General features: G+C 41.7%; 1 protein-coding gene and 1 long non-coding RNA gene across 8 annotated transcripts in view; both read right to left on the bottom strand.

The window, feature by feature from the left end:
* Positions 1 to 20978, bottom strand: part of LOC140596308 (uncharacterized) — a 248193-nt gene that overhangs the window by 99178 nt on the left and 128037 nt on the right. The window lies entirely within an intron of this gene.
* HAPSTR2 (HUWE1 associated protein modifying stress responses 2) lies at positions 2404 to 3845 on the bottom strand. Its single transcript, XM_026009080.2, has one exon. The coding sequence runs from the start codon at positions 3608 to 3610 to the stop codon at positions 2768 to 2770; it is 843 nt and encodes a 280-aa protein (XP_025864865.2). The 5' UTR covers positions 3611 to 3845; the 3' UTR covers positions 2404 to 2767.

The raw sequence follows: 20978 nt of genomic DNA, 5'->3' as shown, positions 1-20978 counted from the left end.
GAATTACAGAAGAAAACAAGACGAATGAGGTCCCTTCCTCATGCTGACGTGCCCTCTTACGACTCTCTTTATCTACTTGTTAAAGTAACTGTGGTTGCATAGTCAGTCCTGCAGCCCCTAATGCCCCGATGATTCTACCGGAGGAAGGCTCTGGAACACAAGAAGCAGGAAGAATGATAGAAGGGAAGGAGGCTTCCCAGAGAAAGTCCTGTCAAGATAAACACCGCCACAACCGTGATTAACCAAAAGGCAATGTCCCCAGTAAGAACATCCTACAGGGATACCCTGTGTTATCCCTGCTGCAGTGTCCCATGCTACTGCTGCTGGACACCCAGACATCCTGCTCTCTTCCTAAAGGACGTGGTATCATCCTCTGCCCTAGGATAGAATCTAAAGTACTGGACCAGGGACGCCTGGGTGGCTCAGCGGTTTAGTGCCTGCCCTTGGCACAGGGCGTGATCCTGGAGTCCTGGGATCAAGTCCCATGTTGGACTCCCTGCATGGAGCCTGCTTCTCCCTCTGCCTGTGTCTCTGCCTCCCTCTCTCTGTGTCTCTCATAAATAAATAAGTAAAATCTTAAAAAAATAAAAAAGTACTGGACCAGGTATTTAAGACCTTCAAATATACTTTGGCCCCTGCCTCCTCTTACCTAGTTCTGGTGATCCCCTGAAAACTCTTAACGGTTTCCCTCCTTCTCAAACTTTGTCAGATATCCTTCCTCTACAGGTATTCCCTGTGCCCTCTCTTTCTACACATTTTTCTGGCCCCAGTTCAAATGCCACTTCCTCCAGAAGGAATGTCCCTCTGGGCAAAGAGGGCCTTTGTCCTCTGAATTCTTCCACATGGTCCTTAGGTGATTTCCCTACAATTGGAACTGCTTTTTTCACTACATTAATCTGTCTTCCAAGTTAGGATGTACCTCTTGAGGATAAGGAATTTTTTTTTTTTTACATCCCCTCTCAGGACCTAGCAGTACCTCCGTAAGTACTTGTAGAGTGCCTCAAGAGCAAATTTTTATTCTATCAGGGAATTCACTTCATTTTGTTGTCCTATTTTAATGCATTAGTTGAGTACAAATCTACTCCAAAGGCCACACTAATGAAACAGAAGCAATGTCCTGATATGAACCTAAAAGCAAGATATTACTCATCTATCTACAATTATTTTATATGCTGGTTTTGGAAAAAGAGCCTGGGAAAGATACGTACCTTTTAACTTCTTCCCACCCCTTCCATAACCTCACTGACCCCTCCTGTGCCTCCACACCTAGTCTCTTTCATCTCCACTCCACCCACCTCTCTTCAGAACCACTTTGGCCCTTTGGGTGTCTCTAGGACATTCATTTTCAAATCCTTTCCATTCTTACCCCCTCCCCATATATTTTTCAGGCCTGAGGAGGTAGATCTTTCACAACTCCAGTTGTCTCGTGTGCCCCTCAGGCAATTTCAGGAACTCCTAGGCTGCTCTAATATGCAGAATGATGATCTGAGTACTTATGAGCTAAACACACTTATAATACAAAATCTGGGATATTTAGACAAGTTTCAACTGTTAGAACAGTAGTCTCCTGTTCAAACACAGAGATTCTACTTTCTGACTTCTAAATTGATTCTCCTGCTTTTCTAATATATAGTGGATTTTAATGTTTTACTGGCTTCTATTCATAGAGAAGGGAGAACTTTATTGAGTACCTTTAGGTGGTAAGTACTGGGCTAGGTACCTAGATTGCAGATGTCATCTTATCCTCATGACTATTTGAGGAGAGACACAGCTGCATTTCATGGATGAAAACCTGAGGTCAAGAGATGTTAAGTGATCTGCCCAGTTATCATGCAGTATAGTTGTGGGACTGGGATTTTACTGTTGGTCCTTGGTAATACAAAGCTCATACTTTTACTTATATCATGCTATATCCTTAAATAAAACCCAGTTCATTCTGAGTATTCTGTCTTCCAATTCAAAACAGAGGTCACCAAAAACCTGTAAATGCAGGATAAGTGACTTTATACATTCGTAAGAAAAGGGAGCACCACTGGGCCACCAGGAACAGCATCTTTGGTCTCAGGATCTCAATTGTTGGCCTAATTTTTGTCAAGAGCACTGAATTGATTCCGTATCAAGTATTCCCTGCCCAACCATCACAGCAGCCCTTGACACCATCACATAATCATCACCATCATAAGCAGCTACCAAAAAAAAAAAAAAAAAAAAACCACACTGCCTCATGTGCGTCCCTCGCATACTCTGTACAAATTAGGTGCATGGCAAAGTGGAGGGAAAATAGCAACTCCAAGCTTCACATTTCGATCAAATGTAACTGGCAAAAATGGTTAAAGCATAGAATCAAATAACAGAGGAGGAAAGTATCCTATAACCAAGTCAAACACCTGTTAGTCCTTCCCGTTCAAGACGTTTAAAGAAGGTCACATTTATTCATTCAACAAACATTTATTGGGCACCAGCACGTGTGCTAGGTGCTAAGGAATAGGGCTGTGAACAAGATCAACCAGGCTCCCGCTTTGAGCAGATCCGTCCGCTTGTCCTGATCTTGCTAACTACTACACGATGCTTGTTCGCTGCTGGGATCATGTTTCGGGGAAAGTCAGAGTCATACGTGGGCTCTTGTCGGACACCTTAAAAGTCTCGGTAGGCAAACGTGACAGAAAGCTCTGTGAGGCTCTGGAAGGACGAGGCGGTGCGGCGCATCCTCACGCGGCGGCCGGGCTGCTCCCCCTGTCATGGCGGCCGGCGGCCCGCGCCGCGTGCTTCAGAGCATCCGGTTGCGCTTGGCGGTTGGGGAGTCTGTGACACTGTCACCGCACCGGGCCGAGGTGCGCTTGCGGGTCCCCCCGCTGTCCGGGCGCGGGGCCTGCTCTTCGGAGGTCAAGGGGCTCGAGTCGTCGTCGAGGAAGGGACTTTTCCGGCGCCCGCCGCCGGGCACAGCGCCCGCGACGCCGCTGGCCTGGGGCGGGGAGCCGGGGGCGCCGGACCTCACGCTGATGCTCGCCATGGCTCCGCTCAGGCCATGCACGGCGATGGCCTCGTGGAACGGCTGCAGGTCGACGTCCACGGCCGAGCCGGACTCGGGGGCCGCGGCCTGGCCGGCGGCCGCGGCGGGCGGCTTCGGGGGCGTCCGCGGGGCGCGCGGCGGGGGAGGCGCGGGGGGCGCTTTGCCACACAGGAAGCTGATCAGGTCTTCGCGGAGAATGGTGCTGCGGCCCTGCTTCGCCCACTCCAGGACATCCCGGATGCGCCGCTGGTAGCCAACCTGGACGCCCAGGTCAAAACTTCGTTGGTGGGCGTCCCCGCTCTCTTTGTACAGACTGGTCACGGCCATGGCCGCATTCTGGAAGGGGTCCCACATGGACAGTTCTGGCTGTTGGCACCCAGCATCCTTGTAGAGCTGGGCCACGGCGGTGGCCGAGATCTGGAAGAGGTGCCACAGCTTCTGCTGCTCGCTCCGGAGCCCCGCCGCCTCGGCGCTCGCCTCCTCCCGCAGCTCGGGGGCCAGCTGCTCCTGCTGCTCGGCCTCGGCCAGGCACTGGCGCTCCCACTTGGAGAACCACTGCTCGGCGACCTCGGCCTCGCCCTCCTTCGGCGGCTCCTCCATCCTCGCCGCTCGCCGCCGCCGCCGCCGCCGCCGCCTCTTGCTCCTGCACCTCCGCCTCACCTCCTGCTCCGGGCTCCCCTCCTCCTCCTGCGGCCGCCGCCGCCGCCTCCTCCGCGTGCGCCGGCGGGCGGTCGCGCGGGCGGCGGGGCCCTGAGGCCAACTGTTCCGGCGCGCGCCGCCCGCGGCCCCGGTGCACGCCCCGCCCCGCCCCGCCCGGCCCGGCCCCCAGCTACGCGGCGGAGGACTCCGCAGCCGCCGGCGCCGCCTTGCTGCCCCCTTCCGGCCCCGCGGTCCGCTCCGAGGGCCCCCCCAGGGCGCCGCGGCCTCCCTACAGCCGCCGCCGCCGCCGCCTCGGCCGCCGCCGCCGCCCGGTCCCAGCCCCCGCCCCGCCGCGGCTGCCGCACCAGGAGCTCGCAGGGGGACCGGCCGCAGCGCTGCCTCAACGCGGCGCTTGCCTACTCTTGGCCCCCTTTTCACACATTTTGGAGACTTGTCGGCTTCATCCAATGAGCTGATCAAATTTTACATCCTATGTTGCCAGAGAGGATTATGGGGCAACTTCATGGTGTCGATCACATCCAGGGCGCCGATCCGGGAAGGCCGAGGGGTGGGGTGGGCTGCGGTGGGGGCAGACGGGGAAGATCCCGGCCCCCGTGAATAGGCAGGCACCCTGAGTCCCAGCAATGCCCCTACACAGGACGTACCCACGAAGAGGGCCGCCCGCTGCTCGACGCAGTATTTTGTACAAGAAAAAAATACAACTCTGCCCCCCACCCCCGCTTCCTGGGCCTCAGTTTCCTCAAGTGCCAAATGAGGTTGTTGAATTAAGTCCCTGGAAAGCACTTAGAGCCATGATGTAGAACTTTCCTGCTGTCGCTGCAAAGCACCTCTTCTGGGCTGCTTGCATGCTTAACCAAATCCTAAGAGTCACATCAGAAATGGTACTGATCCCCCCCCCCCCCCAGGATTCCTGTAACGTTTTGGTGTCTTAAAAAAAATGGGTTGGGGGTTCTCTTTGGTCTCCTTTCAACTACTGAAAATTCTAAGATGAAGAAGTAAGGAGAGAGAAAATAGGAAAATGAAATCCCAAACACCGTATTCTCTGCTCTATTGTAAAAATTCACTGCCTTTTAGGACAAAAAAAAAAAAAGAAAAGAAAAAAATCTTACCTAACTCAACACCCAAAAAATGATAGTTAAGTAATACATCATAATAAATCCAAAATTAAGCTAAACCTATGTGATACTAAAGTCTTTTCCTTGGGTTCATTAACAACCCTCTTATAATGATGCAGTTCTTTTTTAGTGCACACAGTTCCAAAGCAAACTGTTAAGAGAAAAAAAACATTATCACTGAGCTAAGAATAACATCAAAAATGGGAGGAACTAACATGTAATATTTTTTTTTTAATTAGGAAGAAAGTTAGAATTTCACAGTTTTTGTTGTTGACCATGTTTGCTAGGTATCCATAGAGCCTTATACAGGAAGCTGAATCTACTAGCAAAATATGTTTAAGAATTCCCAAATATGAAAATTAGTATATAAAATAAAATGATCTAATCATTAAGCTTTATCATCTTCCTAAAAAGAAATACATGTTTCTAAGTTAAATATAAAAGAGAAGAAGAAGAAGAAGAGGGGATTGTGCCCTTTCTCTGCAAACCAGGCTTTTTCACGATTCATTAAACCCTTTTTCCATATGTGTAATTGGACTCTTCTCATTTACATAAACGAGGGATGAGGCAAAAGACCTAACATCAGCCCAAAAGGAGAAATCCATTTCTCAGTCTCCGATGTTAAAAAAATATATTGTAGAAAACTCCCAAGAAGGCAGATCCCCCTCCTCCCCCACACACCCACATATACCAGCCCCAAAATAGTTCATGGCCAAGGAGATACTGAGTTTGCCAGAGCTTTGGAGGTTGTTCTGCACACGCTGCCTCACAGTTATCATCAGAGGCACATGTTTTTATTTCATTTTCTCTAAGTAAAGACCTTGGACTGAAATGACTGACAGTAGGACACCATATCCTATTTTCTCCCCTCATTTCTGATTGGGTTAAAAACCAAGAAGAAAGACTGCACTGTCTTTGAAAGAGCACAACCCTCTGCTTGGGCTTGAGTTGTCTGGCTGGTATCCTCCATTCAGTTGGTCTCAGCACCTGATTAATTAGTTAATTAGTACTTAGAGCTGACTAGCCCCAGTCGGCAATTTTCATGCCCTGCATGGTGAAATGTTGAATCCAGCATTGAAATTTCTGTGTCGCACACCCTAATTATTATCACCCCACTACTTTTAAAACCATTGCACCAAATTATTATAATAGACAGAGCCAGACAACTGTGTGGGAATATGTTCTTTCTGAGAAATAATGGTAGACTTCTAATATTTTTCACTATTGCCCTTAACACATTTAAATAAAACAATGAATGGGGAAAATTCTAATTCAATTAGCCTCCAACTCCTTCTACAAAGAAAATGATTTTATACGAGAGAGATGTTAGGAAAATTGCACCAAGATTTTTTGACGTTTTATCAGTTCTTCGATGGCAAAGAGTACATTTACAAGATATCCTATCTGAGATTAATTTTGTTCCCATATTTTTTCCATGTCAGGAATAAAAATCAGAATAGATAATAGTAACAAAATACAACCAAAAAAGAACCCTAAGATCATTTTAACTAGCTGTAAGAAAACGATGCTCTGTGTGTGTGTGTGTGTGTGTGTGTGTGTGTGTGTGTTTGAGTTGGTGGGGGGGGGACTTTGGATGTTTAAAAATACTGTGCTGACATGGTTTAGGAATGAGTTTTCTTTGGGAAAAAATACTCCTTGGCCGCTGCCCCATTCTTCCATAAATTTGATGTCATAGCGAAGGTTAAATATCAACTAGGGAAAAACAGTTTTAGAAAATAAGTTAGGACACAAACTTAGGGGAATCTAATTTTTGCCATTTCTCAGTGTCCCATTACCAAAAAAGGGCCCCAGTGTGTCAATGCTTTTCAGTATGACTGGTAGCTATTTTCACCTGAAACAATCCTTATATATCAGTAGTGGGCTGCCTGTAATTGTCAGAGCTAAATGGTACACAAAACTGGATACACAACCACACAGATCAGTAAATGGGTCGGATTGAAAGCAAAAGTAAACACCAACCTTAGGAAATGAAAGAAGTTAAAAGATAAGTGTTAAGGACCTTATTCTTTTTGGAGAATAAAACAAGATTTAGTAGCTTTCCACTTAATTTAAATGAAAAGAATCACTACCTTACATATTGCAGTGATAATGTAATGGGGAAAGAAAACAAAAAAGTCTTTGTACAAATGACACCTCCTATAGTTGTTGTGAAGAAACTTTTCCCCTTGGTATCTGCTAACAAATTCTAATTAATGCTGCACATTCCTTTACTGAAATCATTTAATGCGTAACAAGGGGGGTAAAAAGAAATGCTGAATGCTCGTGATTGCCCTGTTAGAATTATGGGAGTGAAAGCCTGGGGCCCCAAACTTACTGTCTATTAAAGCCAAGCTTTGAAAAAGAAATGCAACCTACAAAAGCTGTCAATCTCCCTTGCCCCTAAAGCCTGGGTTCACATGGATTCAAGTGACAGCCCTCCTCCCCCATGCACAATACATCAATCTGTCTCTCCCACAAGCACCCACAGCCCATTGTGCTGGCCGCAGGTGCCTATTATGGCACCCATGGCTGCCTCCCACAGCTCCGCCCCTGAGAAACAGGAACTGCAGACAATGGAGCCCTGTGGGAAGACAGAGGTGGGTGTTGGGAGGGATAACAGACAGATGGTAAAGGGTATAGGGTAGTAAGGTAGTTTCAAAACAAATGTCAAACATTCAAAATTATTGCTTTCTCGTGTCTCTCCTTTTGAATTGCCTTTGCTTCAATCACCATCTGCCATAATTATAAAGATACTTACCTGTTATGATGAATTTTTGCTCCCCTTTTTGGGTAGTGGTGGATGGAATGACCTTCAATACTCTACTCCTCCTATTTAGTCTCTACGTTTCTCAAGGTCACAGACTGAGGAGTTTTAGTTAAGTGACACCAGGAGACCATAGAGGGGAAAGAAGGAATCTTTCTATAGTTTTTGCAAGGTTTGTGGTTTCCCTTTGAGCTTAGTTTTGGGCTCCTTAAGGGACATGGGTTATAAAAATTAGTTACTTTGGGTAATATACCTATGAAATCAAAGTCCTATAAGACTTCTGACAAACGTCATATCAGGCAGGTGAAAATTCTTAGGCCATTTCTTTTTTGGTGAGGAGTCACATAAAGGGAGATGAGGTGCATTTAATAATAAAAGTACTAATATTTTCTCACTCAGACTTTTGCCTATTTCCAAACATGCCAACCAAAATAAGTAAAATTGTGATACAAGAATACTAGATACTATTCACATGCAGTGCCAGTATCACAGAAAGCACATTTTAAGCAATTCATTTCATAAAATGTCACTTGCCTGTGGTGGTTTTTCACCTTCTGAGTTGTGGACTAATTAAGAAGTAATAAATGGAAGAATTAAGATATATGCCAAAAATATATGTATTGGTTCAAGTAAATTTGATTTAGTTGCTTTTACCCTTGCTTTATCATCACAATATACCACCTTATTTCCTGTTTTCGAGATAATTTATCATAAACTAAAAGCAAGCTAACAATAATTTCATTACGACTTCTACTACCTGTCTCAAACAAACAAACAAACACCAAGAAAAATCTGGCACAATTCTAAGTCATGGTCAAGAGGATTGGTAACTTGTTGGAATGAGGGTACCGCTAAAATAACGCCAGGGACTACGACCAGCCAGTTTTCCTGAAGCAAACAAGAGGGTCTTGGTTTGCTGTCAAAAACTACAAACTAAGCTTTAACTAGGGACTGTCAGGGATCCAAGTGAGCTCCTGGCCAGGGAGAGCTTAATTAGCAGAGTTGGTTTGGGTTTTTAAATTACAGAAGAAAACAACCAATACAGTATGAAAGCAGACAGTGGTCTAATGTAGCACAAAATTCACTATTCCATTATGTGTGTGTGTAGTGGTTTTGCACATTTCGTTAACAATTTAAATTTAGATTTTAAACATGATTTCTGTGCCCATTACTAGGGCATGGTTCTTTTGTTTTCTTCTTATGTATCCTTTTAGAGATTTTAATGTATTTATCACCAAATATAAATATGTGCCCCTCTCTTTTTTATATAAATGGTGGCATACTACACATACTATTTTGTTTTTTAACCTGAGAGATCTTGGAGATCAATCCATATCAGAATAAGAGCTACTAGGGCATGCTTCTGAAATGTGAATAGTTTTGAGTCATATTTGGTATTTGTAAAATAATAAATAAATAAATAAATAAATAAATAAATAATGAATAAAATATATGATTCCAAGTATTTAGCTACCAAGCGATCAAGCCATTTGGAGGCTATTCTTATTTCTCCTATTAAATTAAGCATTCCACTTCAAATGCTCAGAAATTAGTACAGCTAGCCCTAATTATCCATCTAAATGGGAGCCCGAGAAAATGTGGGGAGAAAGTCATAGATAACCCATAGATGCAACCTTTGTTAAAGATGCTTACTTGGGAAAACTTTTAAGATTTTTATTGGTAAGGTTTGTGAATTGTTTCTATACCATCCAAAATAATCAGAGTTCAAAAGAAATTGCTAAGGGCTTCCCATTTGATCCATAGTCCATTATTCATACTTATGGTATCTCACAAGAATGACCTTACTTAATTGATGATTTAAATGATTAAAAGATGCCAGGTTTTAGCTGTAGAATTAGTTGACAATACACAGTCCTTTTACCTGTGCTCTAACACCAAGTCACTTTACCTCTAGATGTTTTCCATGAGGCTGAGTCTACCCATTTTGAAATTAACATAGTCTGTTGGTTAAAATCCAAAATTTTATTGCCAGACAAACCTGGGTTCTAATCCTGGCTCTGGAGCTTGGAAGTGGTGTGATTTAACTTCTCTGATACTGAGTTGTCTCTAAAACAGGGATAATAATAGCTGCTACTTCACAGGTTTGTGTAAAGATTACATAAGACCATGCATGGACTCTCAAAACAATGCCTAGAACATAGCAAATCCTCAAAAAAAAACAGTATCTATTATTACTACTACTAATATTAGTTATAGGACTCTAAGGATTAGCTAGAGGAATTCTCAAATCTGATCAGCAAAATCGTCTGGGGGGTAGTTTTTTAAAAAATGCACATATCCCAGATGTACCTCACCAAAAGAAACTCCAATTAAATAGGTCTGTGCTGCTGCCTGGGAATTTGTATTTTAAAGCAATAAAAGAAATCCCAAGATGACAACTGCTAAACTGACCAAGAAAGCATTAGGTCGTAATTAGAACAAGAAGTCAAAGGGTTCAGTAAAGAATATCCTTAAGATGGATGCAAATTCTATAATCAACCTATATCACTAAGAAACCAGAAGCTGTTTCTGTGTGCTTTTGATTGACAATGGAATTCAATTAGAAACTCTAAGGAGAACAAAAAGCTGTATGATGATTCTAGTTCTAATAGGAAACGTGCTAAAATGTGGCATCATTTGAGCTATTGAAGGAGTGTAAGAAAAGATAATCCATTTGACTTTGACACCTGAAATGTTCTCCTACCCACAGCGTTGTTTTACAGCCATATGATTACATTTATTTTCTCTGTAGGTCTAAACATATTACTTGGTCCTGCTGTGAATAATATTTACATGGAAGTTAATATTGGGAAAGCTGTTGCTCTGGTTCTTTAAACTTCTTATTTTGAAGTAAAGATTCGCATGCAGTTGTGAGAAATAATAGAGATACAGTGTATCCTTTACTCAGTTTCCCCCAACAGCATCTTGCAAAAGCGTAAAACAGTATCACAATCAGAATATTGACATTGATACAATCAAGATGCAGAACACATGTTGTTGTGTATAGTCACACTCTCTTCCCTCCCATCCCTTCCCCTCCTTGAGCCATGGTAACCAATAAACTGTTCCATTTCTATAATTTTATGATTTCAAGAATGTATGCAAATAATATAAATGTGATCATTTATAATATCATTTATATTATAAATGCAACCTTTTGGGATTGGCTTTTTCCACTCAACATGATTCTCTAGTGATCCATTCAGGTTGTTGCCTATATCAATAGTTCCTTCCTTTATATTGCGGAGTAGTATTTCTTCATATGGCTGTACCACACGTTCTTTAACCATTCACCTGTTGAAGGACATCTGGGTTGTTTCCAGTTGGTGAATAAAGCTATTATTAATGAAGCTGCTCTGAACATTTGTGTACAGATTTTTGCATGAACTTCAAGCTTCATTTTTTTTGGGATAAGTGCCCAGCAGTACAATTGCTGGGTTGTATAGTGCTTGCATATTTAGTTTTTTAAAGAAACTGCCAAACTCTTTCCAGAATGGCTGTACCATTTGACTCTTCCACCAGCAATGTATGAATGATCAAGTTTCACCACATTTCACCAGCATTCGTTATTCTCACTAATTTTAGTTCTTCTGACATATAGTAATATCTCATTGTGGTTTTCATTTATGTTTCTGTGAAACTCATTATATTGAACATATTCTCATATGCTTGCTACCTATATATCCTCCTTGGTGAAATGTCTCTTCATGTCTTTTGCATTTTAGTTATATTTTTTTAAATCAAGCTATAGATAAAGCATACTGAGGATTTTTTTAAAAGATTTTTAAAAATTTAAAAATGTATTTATTTGCCAGAGAGAGGAAAAAGAACAAGAGCAGGGGGAACAGGAGAGGGAGAAGCAGGCACCCCACTGAGCAGGGAGCCCAATGTGGGGCTTGATCCCTGGGATCATGACCTGAGCTGAAGGCAGACACTTCACTAACTGAGCCACCCGGGGGCCCATACTGAAGATTTAATTTGAGTTGTAAAAAGACATTTCATTTTACTTTTAATTGTGCTGTTTTATTGTCTAGCTTAACATTTAAAAAGCACTTACTATGTACCAAATGCTACTTTAAGTACTTTGAAATATTTATTTCAATTTAAGTGAAATTTAATCTTATAGTAACCAAATGAAGTAGATACTACTATTATCATCTCCAGTTGACAGTTGAGGAAACTGAGGGCACAGAGACATTCAATAATTTACACCTAAGATTACATAGAAAACAAGTGGTGGAGCTGAGATTTGAACCTAGGCAGTAGTTGTTCTTTTTATTTGTTTGTTTTTGTTTTGGTTTGGTTTGGTTTGGTTTTGGTTTTTTTGGCAGTAGTTGTTCTAAGCTTAACAATATACACATAATATTATAGAAATCAGAAGCAGTGGGAGGAGCGAGAGTGTAGGAAAGTGTCTGAAATGAGTGTTGATTAATATTGTCTAGAATTAATGGATCCAAAATTAAAAATTAAAGTATAGTATTTAAAGTTATAAAAGTAACTACTAAAATGTCCTGAATATCATAAAAATATAACTAATAAAATTTTGGGAAAATCAGAAGTAGATAAAGGAAGTGGAGTAAGTATGCTAAATCCTTCATCTTTCTTTCTTTCTTTCTTTCTTTCTTTCTTTCTTTCTTTCTTTCTTTCTTTCTTTCTTTCCTTATGATAGTCACACACACAGAGAGAGAGGCAGAGACATAGGCAGAAGGAGAAGCAGGCTCCATGCACCGGGAGCCTGACGTGGGATTCAATCCCGGGTCTCCAGGATCGCACCCTGGGCCAAAGGCGGGCGCTAAACCGCTGCGCCACCCAGGGATCCCCTCCTTCATCTTTCTTGAGAGTCAAAAATACTGTCTAAAATTGAATAAGAAATAGAAATAGAAACATTTTATTTAGAGTAGTAGTATTAATCATCAGAAAAACTAAAAACTCAACTAGAAATAGAGTGGTTACCTCTGGAGGCTGGAAACTAGCTATTAAACATAAAAGTTTTCTTTCTCTTCTATACTGTTCAAATTTTTAAAAACTGTATTTAGGTTATAACTATGATAAAAACAGAGGATATTTTAATTCTGATTAAGGCAAGGTTCAATAGCCACCAAGCTAAATTACACCCAATATTCTTGGGGGTCTCCAAAGATAGGTGAGGATGAATGGTTTAGCATGTTGCATATTATTAGTCTGGAATTACTAGGTGCTTTGGATCGACTTGTAGTACCTATTAACCTCAAAAATAAAGCTGTCAGCTATTTTACCAGCAAAAATGGGTTTATTCAGGAATAGCAGAGAACTGCAAAAACAAGGCAAGTCCAGAGAACAAAGAAGAAAGCTCTCTTACTGAGAAAAGGGGGTAGTTGGGAAGGCTCTTATAAATAAAAAAAGTCCATTGGTGGGCAGCCCTGGTGTCTCAGCGGTTTAGCGCTGTCTTCAGTCTAGGGTGTGATCCTGGAGACCTGGAGACCTGGAGACCTGGGATCGAGTCCCATGTCCGGCTCCCTGCATGGAGCCTGCTCCTCCCTCTGCCTGTGTCTCTGCTTCTCTCTCTCTCTCTCTCTCTCTCTCTCTCCCTCTGTGTGTGTGTGTGTGTGTGTGTCTCATGAATAAATAAATTAAATCTTAAAAAAAAAAAAGTCCATTGGTGTAAATTTGTAACGTATAGTGGCTTCTCATTGGCTGAACTGTGACAATTTCTTATTTGCTGGGCTGTTGCTAGGAGAGGTGAAAACCTTTCTTCCTCCTAACCAGGGTAGTCAAAGTTGGAGCTAAAGGAGTATCTACTTCCAAGGTATGTCTTTCTGTGGGGTCTGCAATTGATAACTAATGGTAGGGCCTGAGAGCTCCCCCTTCTGGCCTCCTAATTTCATTTTAGTGAGGTTTCCTTTATTAATTTTCACATATCCTTAACTTCCAAGTCAGCCGTGGATGCTATTCCTAACTCTGTATTCTGTTGGTTTTTTTTTTTTTTTTTTGCCCTTCCACTCCCTTATGTTACCCTGTATTCCCTCAAATCAAGAATCAGAAGATTGGTGAAAGGTTAGCTACATGGTTAGGGTCAAAGATAGGGAAATGATTCATTTCCATCTCCCAAATTCAAACTCCCAACACAGTATAAAAATAGATCTCAATTCTAGGTAATAGATACTGAGAAGGCATTTTTCATTGAAAAAGGTAAGATGTGCACATGGTTACAAAATTCAAATAGAAAAAATGCTATATACAGGAAAGTAAGTCTCCCTCAATTTTAGACACCATATCTTCCTTGCCAAAATCAAGCATTTTTAAACATTTTTAATATATATTTTCAGATTAAGCAACACACACGCACACATACAGCTAGGTGCATACTTTTCACATTAACCTGTTCCTCACTTCTTTTTTTCACATATTAGTATTTTTTGGAGATGATCCCAAACATAACATGTAGGTCTACTTCATTCCTTTTTTTTTTTTTTTACTTTATTTATTTATTTATTTACTTATTTACTTATTTATTTAAGAGAGAGCGAGAGAGCACAGGAGCAGGAACACAGGGAGAAGGACAAGCAGAACATGGAGCCAATGCAAGGCCCGTCCCCACGACCCTGAGATCATGACCTGAGCCAAAATCAAGAGTTGAATGCTTAACCAACTGAGCCACCCAGGTGCCCCTCTACTTCATTCTTTTTAACATCAGCATGATATCCCCATGTATGAGTATACCATAGTTATTTAATCAGCCTCCCATTTGTGGACACTTTTATTACTATATTTTTACATTTATCATTTACAAATAATGCCATAGTGACCTTTGTACAAAAAGCTTTACAACTGCTTTTATTTCAGTAGATGCAGAGATACATATAAGCATTTAATATATACATATGTGCATAGGTAAACTTCTATATTAGTACAGTCTATTTGATATCTGTATAATATTCTATTATATGACTACTGAATATACTATAACTTTTTTTTATTTTTTTAAAATTTTTTATTTATTTATGATAGTCACACAGAGAGAGAGAGAGAGAGAGAAAGAGAGAGATGCAGAGACACAGGCAGAGGGAGAAGCAGGCTCCATGCACCAGGAGCCCAATGTGGGATTCGATCCCGGGTCTCCAGGATCGCGCCCTGGGTCAAAGGCAGGCGCCAAACCGCTGCACCACCCAGGGATCCCTAAATATACTATAACTTATTGAAGCAGTCCCCTTATTGGATAGCCAGTTATTTACCATCTTTTGCAAAAAAATGGGTTAAGGATGACAGTGAGTTTAACTGTGGTTCTGAGTGAGCATGTGTGTTTGTGTGTGTGTGAGTGTGTGTTTGAGTGTGTGTATACATAGAAGCATATTTATAGTCAATGACTAAGAAATTAGATCAGACCAATACACACTGGATAATATTCATGGTATTTGAAAATATACCAGATTTACCATTACATATGAAAAATAAACTTTTTTTTAAAGGTTTTACTTATTTATTCATGAGAGACAGAGAGAGACAGAGAGAGAGGCAGAGACACAGGCAGAGGGAGAAGCAGGCTCCATGCACGGAGCCCGATGTGGGACTCGATCCTGGGCCTCCAGGATCACGCCCTGGTTGGAAGGCAGGCACCAAACCGTTGAGCCACCCAGGGATCCCTGAAAAATAAATTTTATAATACTTTTTCCAAATCTGTCTTCTACTCCCTGAGAAATTAAAAGCACCGGGGCACCTGGATAGTTCAGTTGGTTGAGCATCCGACCCTTGGTTTCAGCTCAGGTCATGATCTCAGGGTCGTGAGATTGAGCCCCATGTGGGGCTCTGTGTTCAGTGCAGTCTACTTGTTCCTCTCCCTCTTCCTCTGCTCCTCCCACACCCTCTCTCTCTCTTTCCCTGCCTCTCCCTCTCCCTCTCCCAAATAAATAAATAAAATCTTAAAGAAAAAAGAAAAATAACAGCACCAATGAACTATCTTTTAGCTGTTCCCTTAGGAAAAATTATTTTCTTAAGATTTTATTTTTAACTGATCTCTATACCCAACATGGGGCTTGAATTCACAACCCTGAGATCAAGAGTCACATGCTCCACCAACTGAGCCAGCCAGGCACCCCCCTTCTCAGGAAAACTTAAATCCCAAATTATATATACACCCTTTTTTCTGTCCTGCTCCATCCAGCTACAGGGGTCTCACTCAGGTGCTTAGTTGGAGTCGGACCCCATGCCCTGGAACTGATAAAGACTTTTCAACATCTTTCAAATTCTGTTACTTAAACCTCAGATTTTTTTCATCTTTCTAAAGTTCCAAGGACCTAACAAACCACAGAGAATATGGTAGCATGAATTCCACGCCCATAAAACTTTACTAATACCACGGTTAAATGTAATTGTTGATTTTCTTTACAATGAAGTACCATTTCTCAAGCAATGATAGCATTTTCACTTACAATTTAGAGGGTTGTTAGCAGATGGAGACAACAGACCCTTAGCTCATAAAAGTACAAGTATAGAGAGAAAACACAAGAAAAACAAAAGGAAATAAAAAACAAGGACAGTTTTTGAAACAAATGCTGCTGAACAACTCAGTACTCATTTGGGGGGAAAAATCAACCTCAACCTTTTATCCAGCAAAAACCATTAACTCAGAATACTTCATACATAAACCTAAATGTATGAACCCAAAGTATGAAACTTCTAGAAGAAAAAATAGGAGACAAATTTGAGACTTTACAGTAAGCAAAGATTTTTTAGGACATAAAACATAGACCAGGGATCCCTGGGTGGCGCACCGGTTTGGCGCCTGCCTTTGGCCCAGGGCGCGATCCTGGAGACCCGGGATCGAATCCCACGTCGGGCTCCCGGTGCATGGAGCCTGCTTCTCCCTCTGCCTGTGTCTCTGCCTCTCTCTCTCTCTCTCTCTGTGACTATCATAAATAAATTAAAAAAAAAAAACATAGACCATAAAAGGAAAAAATGGACAAATCGGACTTCATCAAAATTTAAAATTGTTAGCTAGCTCAGTTGGTAGAGCATGCAACTCTTGATGTTGGGATCGTGAGTTCAAGCCCCACATGGGGGGTAGAGTTTACTTAAAAATGATAAATAAGCAGTGCCTGAGCAGCTCAGTCAGTTCAGTAGCTGACTCTTGATTTTAGCTCAGGTCATGATCCTGGGGTTGTGGGACTGAGCCCCATGTCAGGCCCTGCGTTTTGTGGGGAGTACGCTGGGGATTCTCTCTCTCCCTTTCCCTCTGCCCCTCCCATTGCTCATGCTCTCTGTCTCAAATAAACAAATCTGGGACGCGTGGGTGGCTTAGTAGTTGAGTGTCTGCCTTTGGCTCAGGTAGGGATCCCGGGGTCCTAGGATTGAGTCCCGCATCAGGCTCCCTGCTAGGAGCCTGCTTCTCCCTCTGCCTATGTCTCTGCCTCTCTCTGTGTGTGTGTCTGTCATGAATAAATAAATAAAATATTTTAATAAATAAATCTTTAAAAATAAATAATCACAAAAATTTTTTAAAACTTCTGCTATTCAAAAGTTAGCATTAAGAAAATAAAAAGGCAAGCCACAGACAAGAATAAACACCTGAAAACACCTGCAAATATATATATATATGTATATATCTGACACGTATCCAGAGTATATAAATATTTCCTATTACTCAAAGACAAATAATCCAATTAAAAATTGGCAAAATGTCTGAGCAGACACCTGACAAAAAAAGTATGTGAATGGCCAATAAACACATGAAAAGATACTCAGTATCATTACTCATAAGGAAAATGTGAATTGGAACCACAATGACACATCACTATACACCTACTCAAATGGCTAATGTTAAAAAGACTGACAATATCACATCTTGGCTAAGATGTGGAGCATAGGATCTCTCATAGAAACTGCTGGTGGGAATCCAAAGTGGTTGTAATCAGTATGTATTTTTGTAACCAGTATTTTTGTGACCAAAATAGTATGGCAAGACTACATGTGTGTATATACGTATATATACACACATACACTCATACACATCTCTCTTTATATATATGCACAGATATATATAGTCTTGCCATTTGATTTTAAAATAAGTATATAATCATATATACACAATAAATATATATAAATAAAAATTAAACATGTGTTTAACATACAACCCAGAAATTCCACTTCTAGGTATCTACCCAAAAGAAATAAAAATATATATCCAGAAAAGACATACATTCAAAAGTTCATAGCAGGATTATTCATAATAATCTCAAACTGGAAAAAATTCAAATGTGCATCAACTAATAAAGAGATGAACAGTACAATTAAAAACAAAAAACCACCGAGAGACCCAACAAGGTGGATGAATCTCAAAAAATATTTTGCTAAGTAAAACTGTCAAACACAAAAGAGCACAGTGACAGAAAGCCAATCAGTGCATGCTTCAGACCAGGAGTCTTGGAAGAGTATAAAGGGCACAAGGAACTTCCTTAGGGTCATGGAACTGTTCTGTAACTTGATTATAGTGGTGGGTACATGACTTTATACAATTACTAAAAGTCATCCAATGATACACTTAAAATAGGTAAATCTTATTGTATATAAATTGCAGCTCAATAGAGTTGAAAATTTTCTAAAAAGGAAAGATTTTGTGTTTCCTCTCTGCTAAAGTGCCGATCCATGCTAGTTGCCCAGAGTCAACTTGGGGGAAATCTGCCAAGTGGGCAATAATGTCAGAAAGCTATCACATTTAGGGTACAGGGAATCCATAACCATGCAAACTGGTATCTCCTTGGAGGATGGCATATGGAACTTCCCTTTTTTCTAAACATCAGCCAAGTGAGATAGTTCCTCCTCCCCTCTTCCATTCTTTCTCAAGGCTTCCTTACCCCCTTCAGAATCTAAGCTGTATGTATTTAAACTCCTAATTTTCCTTTCCATTTTTCCTTCCACCTCTGTATTTCCCATACCTCAGCCACAAAACCTTGTGGACTCTATCCAGGAATACAGCTTCCATTTTTTACTTATTAGCATGCTACTCAACATGTATAACATTTATATACCTACCCTCAACCTCATGCTTTTGAATTCCTTTGCCCTCTTCTATTTTTGTCACAGCTCAAATGTTCCTGTCTACCACCTCTTTGAGGGATATAGTGTGTGACCTAAACCCCCACATGTTCTCCCGGGTGACCTAATGAGCTTACACATTAAACAGCCCATCCCTAAGAGGAGTGTAACCACAACTTGGAAGAGAAAGATGTCATTGGAGGCTCAGAGAAGTCCAGCAAGGTTCTTCAACAAAGTGGCCTCTCCAATCCTGGTGTCTGCTTGGGACTAATGAGATGGGACATTCATCCTCACAAGGCTTTTACATATGCATCTTTGATGGTGCCCCCAGAAGCATCTGAAATGCATCAGGACTTTATTTCAGTGAAGTTCACACTAAGCCAAGAGAGCCTCATTCAATTTCCTGTCTCAAATTACACTCAGCTCTGCTGTCCAACTGAATGCACTAGACAAGCTCAAGAGATGTACATCCAAAAATAACATGAGGACTGCCTATCAGATTGGCAAAGATTAAACAGATTTGTAAGGCCCAGCTGGTGGATTTATGGGGAAAATGTATATTTTTATATGCTACTGTCATATATACATTGTGTTAATATATACACAAATACACAATAGTGCATAAAAATATGTGTTATGCTTCTGAGACAATTCAGCAACAGAGTCAGAAATTTTTCATTGTATATAGTCTTTGACACAGCAATTCTACTTCTAGGAATTGTTAAGAGATAGGATCTGGAGTGAGACAGACCTGGATTTGAGTCTTGACACCACCACCTTCTTCCTGACTGTATGACCTCTCTCTGTCATAGTTTTCTCATCTATAAAATTGGGGCAAAATGGCATCCTGGCAACCCTGGGAAACACATGGATGTGTATTATACTGTCTTTTACCAGTATAATCTTACCAGTAAGATGATAAGCTGTCTAGGACTTAGGGGGTTTCCAGGTTGTGAAACTTGTAGTGCTAATCTAGGAAGATCCTGAGCAACTGGAACAAAGTCCAAATCATCTTTTTCAGGAGCTACAATTTCTTGACTAGTCAGTTCTACAAAGTATCAGAACCATTCCAAATAAGCATCTAGACCATTTCTGAAGTAGCAGCTATACCCTAGGCCCTTTATATATATATCAGTGGCTCTCGAACTTGAATGTGTATCATAAATACTTGGAAGGTTCATTAAACCAGGTTTTTGGGTCCTACCCCCAGAGACGCAGTAGGTCATGGAAACACATACTAGGCATGGCCTAGATTGCAATCAGAGGCAAGAAGGTGGGAATAAGTGGGGACCCACAAAATGGAAACAGGTACAAATCATAAAGTTCACTACTGACAGTGGCCTCCCTAACAACACTGTTTCCTAAAATAGGGGGCCCTATTTCATTCATCCTTGCTATGTACCCCCAAATGTCCCTGGCCCAGTACTAGGTGCAGGGCATGTGCTCAACAGACATCAACAACTCTTTCCTTGGTGCTCTCTTTGAGGAGATGAGCCTTTTAAGTGTAAGCTGGGATCATGCCCCATTACCCCATTTGACTGGTTTGCTACCTAATTTCAGAACATTTATCTTGAGATCTGCTAGCACTGCCACAGGACAGGCTTTACTGGTACCCTTTCATTCATCTATCACTCATTTATTGACCCCTATCTAGGCCCTAGACAGACCCCTGAGCGCAATCATGGGCTGCTTCAGCAGCCAGACCTGGATGCAAACCACTGCTCTCCGCTAACCAGCTCTCTGTGCACTTGGGCAAATTCACTTTGGTGTCTTTCATCAGAAAAAGGGGGATGGGAATCCTACCAATTTCACAGGATGCTGGTGGGGATGAAATGAGAGGATGACAATGGCACTTTGACATAGCACCTAGTAAATGTGCCACAGATGTCAACTATCATTACTCAAGATCCCTGCCCCATAGCACTACTATGTGACCACAGGATGTTATGTGTGGAGGGAGCCCAGGATCCTTGCAGAGTCATATTTAACCACTTATTAATTGGCCAGCAATTCTGGATCATAGGTGGCAGATAATTGAGACGAAGGGATGCTCAGAGCCCAAGGACCTCTGAGCTGCTCTAGGAAGAACTAAGTATCAGCTGAGGACCTACTGGGTAAGCAGAACACCTAATAATAGGCTAGGGTTAAAGCATCTGGGCACTAGAAAGCCTAGTTTCAAAAGTCAGCAATGGGGCTGTGATGAGGATCAAATAAGTTAATTCATGTAAAGCACTTAGCACAAGGCCTAGTGAGTAGCAAAAGCCTAATCACTAGTGGGACCGTGATTAAACTTGTAGGGAGTGGTCTACAGCAGTGCTATTTGTAGAGCACTAACCAGGCCCCACTGCCTCAAAACTCCTCCCTGACCCCAGATGTCATAGTGCCACACCATCATGGTTAGAAATGCACTCCCTATAGAATG

This window comes from Vulpes vulpes, chromosome X (assembly GCF_048418805.1).
Source record: "Vulpes vulpes isolate BD-2025 chromosome X, VulVul3, whole genome shotgun sequence".
NCBI classification, from domain to species: domain Eukaryota; kingdom Metazoa; phylum Chordata; class Mammalia; order Carnivora; family Canidae; genus Vulpes; species Vulpes vulpes.
This window is presented reverse-complemented; position numbering and strand designations above follow the sequence as displayed.